The following is a 16,547-nucleotide window of genomic DNA, read 5'->3' as shown; positions in this document are numbered from 1 at the left end:
AATACCTTGGCTTCATGTTAGAATTGGACCCAAACACACTTCTGTATTGTTCAAACCGAAAGCTAGAACATAGAGGATTATCTCCTGAGATCCCACAGCATGGGATGATATTACCTCTCTCTCACCTTCTCTGAAGCAGTTCAGTTCTAGGCGGCTAATCCAGATGTGATATAAGAGGTAATCAAAGCTATCATATTAAGTAACAAGTCAGCAGACATTCCTGTATTGTTCCATCACAAAATCCTTTGCCCTCTAGAGAATAAGCAACTATTGTCTTACATCTCTGTGATTACAAAACACTTGAAAATATATTCCTTTACCTTTAAGGCAATTCAAGCATTGTAAATGTTTTTAATATAGTCAAGCTGCCAAATCCAAGTTGGATTTGCAACCTAATCTATATGGGAACAAAATACTAACTTGAAAGGCACATACTGTTGCCTTATAATTACAAAGCACCCCTAAGTCAAGGCTGGGAATTACTAATTAGATCCGGTCTATTTGTGCCAGATTTCCCATTATTTACTTCAGTACATTTTTTAATAATTTCATTTACAGCATGCATTACTACAACTACCCTGATATCACCCAAAAGTGTGTGAAGTATCTGTTTCTTTGTAACTTGATATTAACTGGTACATTACTGCAAAATTTGTAGAACTCTAGAAAAAAATAATCTAGGTTTCAAAGTCTTTAGCAAATAATACTTAGCTGATATATTTGTCAAATTATTCCCAAATACATATATGTAAAATACAAAATTCAAATACAGGATAACTTTCTAAAACCAAGTACTTTTCAGATAGAGAGGAAGAGATTAAGCGAGCATAAAAACATACAATAATAGTCTCAAAATACAAGTCTGGAAAATAGAAATTTGCTTTTTTAAACTAAAACTTAACAGTGAAAGCATATGAAAGATATAATGTTTATTATCTTACCCAGTGATATCTGTACATATAAATATTTCAAGGAAGCTACTTTTAATTACATATAAATTTATTTTAGTGGTCTGTAATCTGCCATGTAAATTATTTTGAGCACTAGCAGCTAGAACAATCTGTTACAAAAGATTCATAAAGTAAAATAGATGCTCTTCTATGTCTGGTAGGCATAAAATTTAATGACATATTCAAAGCTATATGCTTCTGTAAAGTATTACCTACAATCTCTCAATGACAAAAGTAGACTTACATAGAGAAATGAAATAAAATAGTCAAAGATTTTAGTTTGTGCAGAATTTAATTGTATTTGCCCCAAACAATAACTGAAAATATGCTATGGAAATAGATAGGATTGCATTCTTTAAAACAGCATAACCCTTATGAGTTTTGTGGGTTTTTTATGAATGAATAATTCTTTAAAAACATTAAAGTATCTCTCACAAACTTACCTGTTACCAGTCAGTGAGCATCAAGGACATTTTGATATGTTTTTTCCTAAAACTGAGGCTTTCAAATCAGACTGTATTTACTATTGGAGTTTTAGTTTTATCACCAGAGATGCCTAAACTTACATTGTATATCTTGCAAGTGCATGCTTCTTTTTATAAGGTAATCTAGATAGATTCTTCTTCCTAACTTGAAAACACCAACATTTTACTACTGGAGCATCTGTGGCATTATCTCCAAGAAGCAGATTATTTTTTTCACCCATGTGCCCATCAAACAATGAATTCTAAATGATCTCTTAGTCTTCCACTTATCTCCTGTCCCTTTGAGCATCAGTCTTTCACACTGTGTTTTTATGTCCATAGGCTCTAAATTCACCTCCCAAAACAAAGCTAAATAAGATCAAAAAAGAGTCTTTACCCTTTCTAAGAGGCACAACTAAAAAACCAGGACTGCTTTCTACTCCATTTGAGCCCCGCCCCCGCAGTCTGGCTTTCCTTCGTCCCATAGGAGGCGCTCTCATCAATCCTGCCCTCCAGTCACGGCTTCTGAGTAACAGTCACAAGGTTGATGACTTCGTGATTCTAGAACCATTCATTTCTAAAATGTCTCTAATACTGAACTCTTTTGCTTTTCCTTTAACCTCTCCAGCAATTCCTTTCAGCCTCTTTTGCTTTATGTTCCATTGTCTAATCTCTACATGTTGGAATTCCCCAGGTCTTGATTCTGTATTCCACTTTCTTTTTCTTTTGACACAGTCTCTCTGGGTAATCTCATTTATTCCCAGGGCAATAACTATGATTGATATGGATTTTTGTATTTATAGTTTGACTTCCGATTCCCCTCTGAGATCCAGACCCATAAATCTGGCTGCTTCTTCAGAGTATATGGGTTAAAATCTTGACCCTGATATTTTCTAGCTATGTGACCCTGGGTAACTTACTTAACCTCTCTGTGTCTCAGGTTATTCAATTTATAATAAGGATTATAACAATCTATTTATTCACTTATTTTAAAGATAGAATGTGTTAGTATTGTAAAACAGTTAAAATAGCTCCTGATACAAAATGTGAATGATATGCCATAGTCACTTGAAACTTAACATACTTCAGAGGAAACTCTAGATTGTTTCCATTACAGTTGCTCCCCATATAGGCTTCCCCATCTCAATAAAAGATACGATATTTTAACTGGTATACCTCTTCCCTTTTCCCTCTCTTACCCACTATCAAAATGAGTATATACTTTGTATGAAACATAAATCAGAATGTTTTCTTACACTGTTAACACCTTTCAAGTGTTTCCTATTACACTTTTAATAAGTACAACACTTATATATGTCTTGTGGGTTCTGACTGCTTGTACTTCCTCCCAGACATATTGCATATATACATATCACACACACACACACACACACACACACGCACGCACACACACATACACACCATATTCACATTTACATGTTGCATAAAGATGCATGCATTAATGGTTGGATCCTTCTAATATATCATATTCCAATTTAGATGTTGTCTCTTAGATAAGCCTGCTCTGACAAGCTTATCTATTTAAATAGCTCTCCAGCTTTCTGCTATTACCCCAAATTTGTTTCCCCTGTGGGCCTTACCCCACGTTGTACTTATGGACATTATGTCCACTAATTCACTGTGTGCCTCCCTTATCAAACTGTAAGCTCCATTAGGGCTTATGTTCATTTATCTACCTCTGTATACTCAGCACCTAGTACCATCGCTGGTAGGGAGTAGGCATTAAGTGAATGTTGCTGGCAAGAAGGCATGCAAGAATAAACAAATGAGTGAATTAGCTTTTTTCTAGCAGCTATTCCAGAAAAACTAGTCTGGTTTTTCAATATCTTTCTTGTAATTTATATTCCAATTCGGATAATTCTTGGGGAAAAAATCATGTTGCAAAGTGTGATAATGAAACATCATTTTACTCCATTATCAGTTATCATGTCAAAATCACCTTCATAATTAATAGGCTCATAAACATTACAGGGTAGTAATGAATTTAACTCCAAAAAGTGTAAAATAACTTATAACTCCAAAAAGGCCGATCTGAGAGAAATGAATCATATTTTGACCCATTTCTATAATGGTTTATGTGTTTTCTCCAAATTATAATTATTGCTTTATAAGGAAAAGCAATTGTTTTTTTTTAACCATTATCATCTCATCAAGCACTAAGAAAATTATTTCTTCAAAAATGTTATTTTGTGACATAAAGAGAGGAAGAATATCCATGCTTCTTTGGTCTAGGGTTTAGGTAAAGAACAACACAAATGAGTTTAAGTATGTCTCCTGGGCCCTTCAAATTGCCACATTCTTACCATGCTGCTTGACTGAGCCATCTTTGTACAATTCAGGTCTTCAAAAATCTTCTCTTATTATATGAGTTTTATCTTATAAACCATGTCTGTATCTTACGTAGAGACCTTGGACAACCTCTTTCAACTTCCATTTTACGCTCCTTCCTCTTGGAAAACATGGAACACCAAAACCCCACCTCTTCCCAATTCCCTAGCAGTAGATGTAATTCTACCAATCAGACCCACCTCCAGGAGGCCAACTGATGTCAATATTCCCAGGGTCTAGTCTGTGAATGAGAGGCAGCTTCAGTGACTGAAGCAGATTTCTGACCAGCTGGCGTGCCCTGGTCTCAACAATCCAGGAGCAGCCCCTTGACTCTGTCCTTCCCATGCTTCCCATACTTCGCCACCTGTGTACACAACAATTCTCCTGTACAGGAGCCCTTCCGTCTGCCCTAACTTAAGCGCTGTGTTATGTCTAACGCTCTGACATAAGCATAGGGAGATGGTTTTTAAAAGTTTTTATTTTCTTTCTTGATTGTTTTTCTTCATGGTATTTAGGCTGAAACATATCTCATAAGACTGTAAAAATATCCTGGAGACTTTTTTCCCCATTTCACATAGCGTTTTTTTAAGTGGCAGCTATTTGTCTTCACAAGGACAATTTGAAATATATACAAAACAAGAGATCATTGTAATAAACTCTGATGCACCAATTACCTAGTTCCAACCACTATTCATTTGTGAACTGACAATTTTATATCGTGCAAAATCCCATCCACATTTTCCCTAGCCCAGATCATTTGCAAAGTGGGATTTACCAGTTTCAGGCAGCAGAGGCTCATATATCATAGAATTTAAGCCTTAGGTTCATTTGCATCTATGTAATTATAATATATAAATATAATAAAATAAAATAACAATATAATAAATAGGTAACTTTATATGTTACATAAGTGTGAATAATATAAAATTCAATATAAATATAATAAAATATCACAATAAAACCCATCAGCATCTACGCATACACTATGCTTGTAAATTTTCTACTCTTTGGGGTTAGAGTAGTAGCATCAGACATTCCGCCATATTCTTCCAACTGCTTTAAGAAGAAATGACGTGTCTGCTCCAGCTCCTCAAGATTTCAGGTTATTTTCAATTTCTCTCATTATCTCTGGAAATTACTACTTTCACATTGCAAACTTGCTGTTTTTAAACCATATTGCCTCTCACATGAAAATACAGCTGGAGAACTATTAAACTCTAAAAAGAAACAGGAGTTAAATACCAGTATTGGTTGAATCTCTGTCTGTCTGTCTGTCTGTCTCTCACACACACTCATACACATACACACACACAATTTTGAGTATTTGGGGGTCAAGAGCTTATAAACAAACAATGTATACATATTTCCATGAGGAAGCTGAACTAATTTTTAAGGCCAACAGTATTTTGTGTCATCAAAAGTAAAAATGACAAACACACACATGGACAACTGGTTCCAAGAAGGACAAAGCTGTTTTTCAGCACTGGCTGAGCAGCCCTCCCCAACTATGTTGAGCAGCCACCCAGGACGTTCTCTGTATTAATGGATGACCCCATGAGCACTGGCCTTGTAGGAAGTGAGTGAGTGAACCCTGACATTGTGGGAAGTGATATTGGCAAAACCAGTTCTCTTGCCAGTGGTATACAACCTCACTTTGACATGACTGCTGGGCTAATAACACGGGTCTCCCAGTAACAGAGAAACATCGAATTTTCCTATCACTCACTGTATATAAAGGTGTACCGCCTTTCTCCTAAAAAACTGAAACCAAACTAAAATGATAACCACACACATCACTGAGTTTTGGCGAAAGTATTTTTCTGAATTTGCATTTGCAAATGTATAACAAAAACTTTGAAGGTTACAATTCAAAACTTCCTTCTACAAATACTTGACAAAACTGATGGCCCAGAAAGGAGAACCTCGTTTCCCTTTAGCACCCAATCACAGCCCAGATACATAGACCCCAGCAACCAAGTTCTCAGTATCATCATATAGTCAGAATTGCATTTTCTCTTTCTTATGATAAGATACATATTTCACCAGGGAATGAGGAAAGTTTTAAACCAAACAAAATCAATGAGTGTTCCATAATACAACAGACTCTACACTAAGACATCCTTAATAATAAAAATTTGAATGCAAAAATCATGCAACTCTTAATATTTAAAACTTTTTTTTTACCCTGCATGATGTTGAGGATTTCCTGCAATTCCTATTTGCTACTTTTTGCCATCTAGTTTGACATCCTGTGGGCTCCCTTTCCAGGATCCTTCACCATTACATTCCCCCCCCCCCCCGACAGAGGTTTTATACTTCCTAGGAAAAAAAGCTTTTTACTGATGCCATCCAATCTTTCTCTCTGCACACAATGGCTTACTTTGAAGTTCTCTCTTCAAATCTCCTTCACTGAAGCTGACCTACTGCCTCATTTTCTAGGGCATTGTTTCCAGCATATTATTACACAGAGAAGATCTGGAAACCTCTTTCACTGTAAGTGTTAATAACTGAGAAGAATTAGTTTGCTACCCTGTATACACAGGCCCTCAGAAATTTGCATTTTAATAGAGGACAATTCCTTCATAACTCAAAGGAATGGAATATCTCTAATGGTGGAATTTCAAGCATCACTGATACCAGTAGAGGAAATATTTGGGATGAGAACACTTAACACCAAACCATAATATCTCATGATACAAGACAACTATCTTTTTCACCTAGACTTAAGCTTAACCTGAATAGAAGTCGGTATTCATGTTTGAACAAGAATTAAAGCACAACTAAATATAAAGCAAAAATCTAAGCTGTTGAACAATACTATTTCTTAATGGGCTGCATTGTTCTCTCTGAGCTTCTTAGCTTTGCAAAATGGTGTTATTATGCTCCGTAGCTCTTCTCAATTTCATTATGTCTTCACCAGGATGGCCTTAAAGTTCTCTTCAGCTTCACTAAGCTTTAGACAGACTTCTGTCTGACCTTAGGCTCCTGCCCTCCCTTTTCTTAGAGCATTTACTGCAGAAGACTTGTAATTGTAAATTCTTTCTCTGGTCCTTTGAGATATGTTTTTCTAAAAGGCTCTTTCCCGTTTTCTAAACTTGAGAATACCTTTTTCAGGGGTAAGGGAGCCATCCCTTTGAAATGCAGTCATCATCGAGAACAATAGTACCCCAATCGCCTAGTTTCTTTGGAATAGTAAGGATCTCCCTCCTTTGGGGTGTCTTGCTCCAAGCTGTAAAAACACACTCCTGTCATTAAGTCACTAAGAAAAAAGTTTACTTTTCTTTGAGTAGGCCAATTAGCACACACAGAGGGCTTACAACTCTCCATCCCTTTGCAGCTCTTAAAAATCCTCCTGCTTTTTATTTCAGTGAAATTGAGTTCAGAATGAGTTGTGACCTCCCTCCTCTATTACAACAGCCTTGAATGAAGTCTTCCTTGCATGCTTAATTTTGTCTAGTGCAATGTTTGCTTTGACGGCCTGCACATAGAGAGATTTAAGTACCTATACCCAGTTTGTTTATCTTTTCCCCAGATCCTCTCATGAACAAGCATCATGAACATAACCTAAGGAAACGAAGTACAATACCTTTTTTTTTCACATCCACGGCAGTGTCCTTATCCGTTTTCTTTTTGACATCTTCTTTTTCTGGTAATCAAATGAGAAAATTAGAGGCATCTACCTGGTTAATTCTCATATATGTCAGGGCACACATGACAGCCATCATGGCATCCAACACATCGTCTACAGAGTAATCGGAAATCAGTGCCGTAGTCTTGCCAAACATGAGTAAACTAACACCTTCATGACCGAAGACGGGCTCTGGTGTGTTTTCTCTTCAGGAAAGGAGAAGATTTTTGCTAAGCTCAAAATATAATTTTTCTCATGACAATGGAAACTTTAAAGATTTTATTTATTTATTTATTTATTTATCAGACAGAGAGAGCGTGCGCGCACAGGCAGACAGAGTGGCAGGCAGAGGCAGAAGGAGAAGCAGGCTCCCTGTCAAGCAAGGAGCGCGATGCAGGATTCGATCCCAGGACCTAGGATCATGATCTGAGCCGAAGGCAGCAGCTTAACCCACTGAGCCACTCAGGCGTTCCGACAATGGAAACTTTAAATGTCATTACTAATTATGGTTTAATTCAATAGTTTTTTCTGAAAGTCATTAAAAAGAATATATAGAAAGTTCTCTGGGCTTATCAGGCCACCAGAAGCATGTCAGAAGCTCAGAAATCTCTGGAGATCACGTGGGATTTCAGAAGTACCATCTGAAAACAACTGTCTAAAGGAGTGACAAGATACAGCAAACCAATCAACTACTGTTTCCCCCTATACATTCAGTAGTTGTCCTTTGAGAGACACTTTTTATTTAACTGAATGAATAGGAATGCTGGTATTTGTATTTGCAGTCAAATGAAGTCAATTAGACTGAGCACCACTCCCAAGGAAGAAAAAATTCCATCAGTAAAAATTTGTAAAAAAATGTTAAGGCATGACTTTTCTTTTTAAATACTTATTAATTTCAACCTTATGTGGAATTTTTATAAATCTCAAGAGTGCTTGTTAATGACAGTAACAATAAAATTATTAATTATTATTCATTCTCTCCTAGAAAACAAAAGCTTTGCCAGTGGCATTGTAAAGGGATACTAATGGACTTCTGAATTAGTTTTTAAATTACTTACCTTTCTTTTTTGTTTCAGAAGTCACTTTCTTCTCAGCTTTCTTCTTTTCCTCTTCTTTCTCTAGAGAAGAGAATTTAGTACAGAAAAACCAAGATTTGAATGAAAACTTACTGTTAAATGAGTTCTGCCTCCAGATAGTTTTGTGACTTTGAGCAAGTGATTTAATCTCACTAAACCTTATTTTCCTCATTTGTAAAATAATAGTACTTCCCTCAAAGTGAGCTGATGTTTACAAAGCACTCCACACAGTGCCTGGCTCACAGTAAATGCATAAAATTGTAGGTTGCTAATATTGTTTATAAATAATGAACAAGATAGTTTGAGCTTTCCGAACCAAGCAATTGCCTGGTGCCTAAAGAAAGATAGTAATATATGACATTAAAACCTCATTTCTAAGGAAAGATACTGCAGGTAAGCTAAAAGAATATTCTCGTTGTTGTTTTCTTTTTGCATGTTCAATGTCATTAGAAATAATACACTAAGCCATAAATGATATCTATTTTGATTTAACCATTTTTCAAATCTGCTTCTTGTCAGCAGGCCTTTGGAGGCTGGTGACATCTGTCTGGCAGTATGCTGGGGACATGACTTTCACTGCCCTTCCTGAGTGGTTGTATCAACGAGGGTGCTCAGGTTTTTGCACCCAGAGGTTGCGGAAATTCTGGGTGCCACAGAGATCGGCATGTGGTGCCTCTAGACTTCTCCATGGAAGATTTCTTTTTCAGAGATCTGACAGTCTCGGTCTGACAGCAGAGGGAACCTCAAATGCCTCACTGTAGCCAGGTAAAAACTGGATATCCCTGGACATGGTTCCGGTAAGTGTACTCATTTTGAAAAACAGAGTCCTGCAGAAGTACAGAGTTCTCGAAATGGAATAGTCAGTCTTTTTAGGTTAGAGTAGGGTTCATGATGGAAACCAACTCATTTTCATCCTCAATTAGTAGTACTATTTACCTTATATTTGAAATATCTTTCTCTTTGTCACTTGTCTCTCATCGCAAGTATAGATGCCAAGCTTTCAAAGATTTTCAATACCCAGAACTATTATGAGATTGTTTCTATGCTGAAGAAATTCAATGCCTAGTTCTAGTGTGAACGCTGAAGTTGTCTACTAATGATTGCATCTTATTAAATATAGGAATTAATTCATTCCCTTAGGTGTAGAGATTTTTTTACCTACAAGATCAAAGACAACACTTTCAGTGTTAGAAGTATAATTTATAAAGAACCCCTTCTCATGACTTCTAGAGATAAGCTCATGTCGTAGGAAGAAATAGATTCACACTCTGTCTAAATGTGTCTGTGGTGTACCATCACAGCTCATCCAGTCAGAAGGAGAAAGTTGAGAAGTCCAATTTTGATAGTTCAGAGTTCCAAATAAATCAATTGAATTCCACTTGCCTTTTCCTAAAGGTTTATGCATATTAAATATGTAAATCGTGTTTCAAATTCTGAATAAAGATACTTTTGATTTAAGTATCATTACTTTCAGCTTGTCTGGGAGAAATTTTACATAGCAGGGTATTTTCCATCTTATCTAAAAAAATGCATATGCCAGACAAGTGAGTTGGCATCTGCTAAATGTTTGAGTCAGAAAATGGGTTAATTAAAATACAGATTGCTTGTAAATATTTCTTAGCCCACATCAGACATCAATGCTGGAGTCACAATAAGATCACAACTCAGGATCCAAGTTTCAGTTTCCTAATGTAGAGGAGTAAATATTTCATTTAAAAGTTCATGCCAATTAGTTAATCTTACACTGAACTTCAGAATGAAAGTCGATATTTGAGGTCATAAGATGAAAGACGTTCTTTTCTTTTTTTTTTTTTTAAAGAGGATTCTCTTGTGCAATGAATCCTACTCTTTAAATTAATATAACTGGAATTTTATTGTGGTGATACAGTATTCTTGCCTTAGTTCAGATTGAATTAAAGCTTCCATTTACACTCTGCCTGTGATTATGGCCGTCCACTGAGAGAGTCATGAATAAAAGCAGAAGTCCACAAAAAGCAGGTATAAATAATGTACTTTAATAACATTTTTATGAATTAGACCTTTAAGCTGTCATTATGGGGCTTACTTTATTCATGGTGAATTCATTTAAAACATCAACTTCTGAAGATTCTGCATTTCTTCAAGCACTATTGTCTCTATTCTATAGGTGACTTGGCAGCAGCAGAATTAGTGGAATTATAAAAGACACAACAATTTAATTATATCCTGCTTAGAAATAAAAGTAACCCATGTTTCTTTTATGAAAATTCTCCTTCCCCAACAGTCAACAATACTCTTCCCTTTCCACCTGCTATGCACCCAAATATTTAATTTCCTCCTCACCCTCTCCTCCAAATTGTTTTCTGTTTTGACTGTGGCAGCTAGAGAAGAGTTAGAACACTTAATACCATTGGCTTTCACAGGAGTAGCAATTAAATATGTCTGTAGCCTGTGAACTTATCAGTGTACTGTCTTTCTCTGGCGAAAGTGTCATACGCCCTGAAATGATGGCTCTATCTGGCAGGGATCACAGGGAAGCCTGGTTGAGAGAAAAATCCTTTCCACAATGAGCAGCTCTGAGCCACAAATATGTTATTAGCTTCTGCATAAATTAACATCAGATGAAAGAAAAATTAAATGACTTACTTTTTGCTTTCTAAACCCTGACAATGGGCTTTTCTCTTGCTTTAAAATGTTTTTATGCCTTCTCAAAGCCAGAAAATGAACAATAGTCAATTAGAACTATGAAGCTTCCTTAGATGCCTGTTCCCAGGAAAACGGGAAAACAAATGCAAATGTGTAATTTTTCATCTTATGTTTTGTTAGTCCCCTCTTTTCCTTTCTACTGTAGAGATTATCCAGATTTAACATGTCAGATGGGGGCTCCTCTTCTAGACCTCTCTGGCCAGGATTGATGTATTCTTGGTTCCAGTCAAGTAAATAAAAGTGTGTTTCTTCCAAAACAAGGCCCTCCAACACATCTTGTCACTGTCACCTTATTTCTTTAGAGTGGCATAGGCTGGCTTGGAACCCGCTCATACCGTGATCATGGGAAACTTCACACAAGCAGATAAGTTCAATGACACCAGTGATTATTACAGTTCTCCACTGTTATCTTACAGAGGCATGAGGCAAGAGAGAAAGCACGGGTGCTAGCGGGAGTGACCTTGGTCTAAATTCTGTCTCTGACCCTTTCTGGTCGCAGAAAATTGAGCCATGCACTATGACACATTGAATTTTGTTGTCCTCATTTGAAAAACGAGACCAATAAAAACTACTTTGCTGGCTTGTTGCGAGGAATGGAGACACTGACCTGAAGTGCCTAGATCAGAGGGGATGTTCATAAAATAGAGTTGGCAGCGAGTAGCTGTTATGATACTTTAGAAACAATAAAACTTTGACCACATATAATCTTCAGTAATTTCTCTAGATAGGACATTTATTGATCTATTTGAGTAAATGCACACTAATATTCTTTTTTTTTCTGTACGAAGGCACAGAATACTTTATGAATAAGAAACTTCATGAATATAAATAAAATAAAATTGAATATTTTATGTTGAGAAACTTCAGGAAAAAAGGAAATCAGTAGGATTTTAAATATTATGAAGGGGTGCTGGGATGAAATGAAGACGTGGATCCCGGTCTCAGCTTCTGTGTAATTAGTAGCTGCTGTCTTGTGCAGCGATGAGTCCCTCTTCCGTCTTCAACCGTAAAAGGCAGGGGAATGAGTAGAGTGTTCAGACCTCTCTCCATCCATTTATTCCTTCATTCTTTAAATGAAGCATGCTTCTTCTTGCATTTACTTCTCAATTTTGCTGGGAGCAGGTAAACTCAGAAAGTTTTCGCTTTGTAAATAGCTACTAAAAGTTCTCTGGCTTTGTTATGGCTTATAAAATGTTAAATCCAGAGAAAAGTCCATTTTTAAGGCTTTAAATATATGTGTATGTTATGTATCTATATATACACATATATATGATATGTGTATATTACATATATAGAATATGTGTACATGGTGTCAGGTGGGGATAAGGGTCAGGAAAAAATAGTGCGTCTTAGAAGATTGGAGAATGAAACGGTGGAAGGCAGCATTGTTTTTTGTTCTGTTCTTTTTTTTTTTTTTTTAAAGGAAGAAGGGTAAATCTTTGCAAATGGGTAGGATTTGAAGAGATTCATAAAAAAATTGGGAGAGTTTTGGCTATCGAGAAGATTTTTGCAGCAGAGGAAAGCTATCTGCCAAGACCTTGATCATGGACTCTGTTGCTCATGGTAAAGATGGTCCCATTTTATTGTAAGACAAGAGACCACTGAGAGATTCCAAGCAGAGAAATCATATGATGCTGAGCTCTGTTTCAAGCGGAAATTTGGGGGCTGCTGGGTGGTGTTAAGTGCCCCACTGGACTTTGTGATCATGTTGTAAGGAAGAAAATTAAGAAAGTAAAAGAATTCAATACAAATATTCTAAATATTCTCGTTCTTTTTTCTTTGTTTTCTTCCTCTGAATTTTATTTGGTACTCTTGAAGGAATGTAACGTTATAGAATGGTGCTAGGAGTACCTCACTTTACATTGTAATTAGGTTGCTATGGCAGCAAAGCTCTTAAATTAAGGACTTCACTCGAATTATCTGGCATAACTAAACTGGCCTGTCAGAAGCTGAATCCATTATCTTTGCCTTGGCTTTTCCTTTAGTGATAGCTGAATTATTCTTGGAGGCCAGCTCTTCTCATTATCAACTATTAAAACAAACGATTCACAACCAGCAATTCAATAGCACCTTTCACTGACTACCCAGAGACTCTTAAAATCACAGTTTGCTCCGTCAACAGACGTTTGTCCTCCCTCATGTCAACCCCCTGGCCAGGGTCTATGGTTTTAAAAAATTCCTTCCAGGAACACTAGGTATGGGAATAAGAAGCAGGAAAGTTTACAGTTACAATAAGGACTTTGAAGGATATTAAAGGTAAAATCTAAGGGAACCACCACAGAGGCCCCAAACCAAGGCCAAGTGAAAGTATAAATCTACTTCTTGGGGAAGTAAGCACAGACGGAGTCTGAAATGGTCTGGCTTTGATGGAGATTGTCAGGTGTCACTACCAAAGCCCACTGAAGACCCCAGGGGCAGAGACTGCGGGGGTCCCATGGACACTGGCTGAGAACTCTTAGTGATATCTCCCCACTAACAACTGACATGTCCCAGAGAACTCCCGATCTGATCACTGTAAATCAGAACTTTTTCAAGAGACCCTAAGCCAATTCATGAAGCCTCAAAAGGATCAGAGAGAAGGGATCTCAAAATTACTTTATGTGGTCATAGTCAGGCAAAAAAAAAAAAAAAAAAGTACTTAAATTTGGTTGAAATGTTACTTATTTTAAGGTAAGAGGAAATTACACTAACAGATAAAAGCACATGACCTCACGGGCATCAGCATTGACTTGGTCCTCAGGTGAAAAGTCTATACATCCTGTAACCAGTGAGAAAAATCGCTCATCAAAGAGCCACTTGCCCAACTTCCCAAGTTCCAGAAATGACACAAGTGTTCCAAACTAAGCATAACCGCACACCCTGTTCTCACTGCTGCAAGTAAAAAGTGAAGCTTGAGGTAGACGTATTCTATCAGACACTTGCAAGTGAACTGACCCCTGGCAGGACAGAAGTTCCTGCTTCTACTGCATGCTTTCCAACAGCTTTCAGCCCCCTCACAGCCCAAGTGCTCAGACATAACCACAATTATTCTCTGTTTTTGAATTTTGTAGGCAAAAAAGAATGCAAAGTGATACATTCTTTGATACATTTCAAATTGCAAAAAAGTATCTTACATTAACTAAACTTGATATTTAAAACAGATAAGGTAGACTACCCTCAAACCTTTCAAAAATGATATAAAGGTTTTTGATAAGTGTGGTACTTTTGAATGGGTTACATTTATATCGATGAAGGTTGGCACACCTATTTATTTTTTTCACTTTTCTATCTAGAAGTGAAAGAGCAAAGGTAGCCTCAGAGTGTGTGTGTGAGAGAGGGAGAGATGAGACAGAAGCACTCTGGTTTGTATTTTTCCCCTCCATGCTTTTATATTTCAGAAAGCAAGTGCTCAAAATCTGTTGACTTTCACTAAGTGAGAAGCTCTCCATCTCCACACACTTCTCTCTGGGTAGCTTCATAGACTGTAATTGCAATTTTTGTTGTTTTCTTCTTTACCATGAGCAACAGAGTCCATGATCAAGGTCTTGGCAGATAGCTTTCCTCTGCTGCAAAAATCTTCTCGATAGCCAAAACTCTCCCAATTTTTTATGAATCTCTTCAAATCTTACCCATTTGGAAAGATTTACCCTTCTTCCTTAAAAAAAAAAAAAAAAACAAAACGAAGAGAACAAAAATCAATGTTGTCTTCCACCGTTTCATTCTCCAATCTTCTTGTGGTTTTGCTTTTGTTTTATTGGCTGTTTTTTGTCTGTTTGGTTTTGGTTTTTGGTTTTTTTGGTGTTGCTGAATTTGAAGCCTTTGGAAGAACTCTTTTAACACTTTTAAAGTTTATTTTTATGTAGAATCATTGTTTCCTCAAGATCCTTTATTGTAAACATTTCCAGTGTGTTTTTCTATAAGGATAAGAAAATCATAAAGTTCTTTTCTAATACCTTTCATTTTCAGTATCATATTATTTCTAAAAGATTATTTTTTTCATATCTTCACCTTAATTTTTTTTCTTACATTTATCTGTATTTAGAGATGGATTGTAAAAGTACTCCACTACATCTGGAATGTCAAGAATGCCTAGAAACATCACATAATTGAATTTAGAGGAAAAAACTAGTTATCATTCAAAATTGAAATATACATCACTTTATAGTGCCATTTCAAAGATATTGCCATTTTTATAGAGAAGTTAGGATTTGATTTACTGCATAAATTAAAGACTTAATAGTTATTTGCAAAAGTATTTTGACTTGGAAATTACTAGAAGTTAGATATATTGGGCACATGTACAAGCCTGATTTTTAATCAAAACGTTTCAATTAAAAAAATATGTCTAATGGACATCTTTAAAAAGGAAACAAGTATCCTTTCAGAGTGTACAACTTTAAAGTTCTCATTGTTTTAATATGTTGAATTCAGGTTTATTTTACTTTTATTCTTTTATTTAAAAATCACATATGTTAGAAAGAATTTTTATCCAGAATACATAAGAACAGTTAAAACACAATAATAAGGGTGCCTGGGTGGCTCAGTGGGTTAAGCCTCTGCCTTCAGCTCAGGTCATGATCTCAGGGTCCTGGGATCGAGTCCTGCATTGGGCTCTCTGCTCAGCAGGGAGCCTGCTTCCCTCTCTCTCTGCCTGCCTCTCTGTCTACTTGTGATCTCTCTCTGTCAAATAAATAAATAAAGTCTTTAAAACAAAACAAACAAACAAAAAAACCCCACAATAATAAAATACAGCAGCTCAATTAAAACAAAAGAGTAGAATAAATCATTAAATATGATACACAAATGTCTAATAAAATGAAAACAATACTCATCATTATTAGTCATTAGGGAAATGCAAACTATAGCCAAAATGAAGAATTTCTTTACTCTGGCAAATATTAATCCTTTTTACTATCTCCATAGTTTGCCTTTTCCAGAATGCCATATAATTGGAATCACACCCAAATTTCCAGATTGCATTCTTTTAATAAGTAATATAAATTTTTTGAACTTTTAAAAATTTAAATTCAATTAATTAACATATAGGATATTGTTTGTTTCAAAGGTAGAGGCCTGTGATTCATTAAGGAGGGCATGTGATGTAATGAGCACTGGGTATTATGAATTCAAGTTTTTTAACTCACGGGCTACATAAATTTCATCATCTCTCACAAACTATACCAAACAAGTAACAAAACCTTTTGTTTTCTCCTTCCACATATAAGGTCTATTCTAATAGATCAAAAATTTTGGGGGATGCCTGGGTGGCTCAGTGGGTTAAGCCTCTGCCTTCCACTCAGGTCATGGTCTCGGGATCCTGGGATCCAGTCCCACATCGGGCTCTCTGCTCAGCGGGAAGCCTGCTTCCCTTCCTCTCTCTGCCTGCCTCTCTGCCTACTTGTGATCTCTGTCTGTC

At 36.4% G+C, this 16,547-nt stretch overlaps 1 protein-coding gene and 1 long non-coding RNA gene across 21 annotated transcripts in view; one reads left to right on the top strand and one right to left on the bottom strand.

The window, feature by feature from the left end:
* The window catches only part of TRDN (triadin), a 379,193-nt gene that overhangs the window by 199,999 nt on the left and 162,647 nt on the right, over positions 1-16,547 (bottom strand). For all 19 annotated transcript variants that reach the window (XM_082729949.1, XM_082729966.1, XM_082729962.1 and 16 more), the window contains exons 10-11: positions 8,450-8,509; positions 7,350-7,409 (exon numbers count right to left, since the gene is read on the bottom strand). In XM_082729949.1, coding sequence (XP_082586075.1) covers positions 7,350-7,409; positions 8,450-8,509 — 120 coding nt within the window. The remainder of the gene's footprint in view (positions 1-7,349; positions 7,410-8,449; positions 8,510-16,547) is intronic.
* Positions 8,636-16,547, top strand: part of LOC309864466 — a 52,785-nt gene continuing 44,873 nt past the window's right edge. The window contains exons 1-2 of one of the 2 annotated variants that reach the window (XR_014311536.1): positions 8,636-8,860; positions 8,987-9,264. This is a non-coding gene — a long non-coding RNA (uncharacterized lncRNA). Of the gene's footprint in view, positions 8,861-8,986; positions 9,265-16,547 lie in introns of those variants that run through there. The other variant, XR_014311537.1, reaches the window with a different exon arrangement.

Source organism: Mustela nivalis, assembly GCF_964662115.1.
Source record: "Mustela nivalis genome assembly, chromosome: 5".
In the NCBI taxonomy this organism is placed as follows: Eukaryota; Metazoa; Chordata; class Mammalia; order Carnivora; family Mustelidae; genus Mustela; species Mustela nivalis.
The sequence above is the reverse complement of the archived record's forward strand: the minus strand, read 5'-3'. Positions and strand labels throughout refer to the sequence as shown.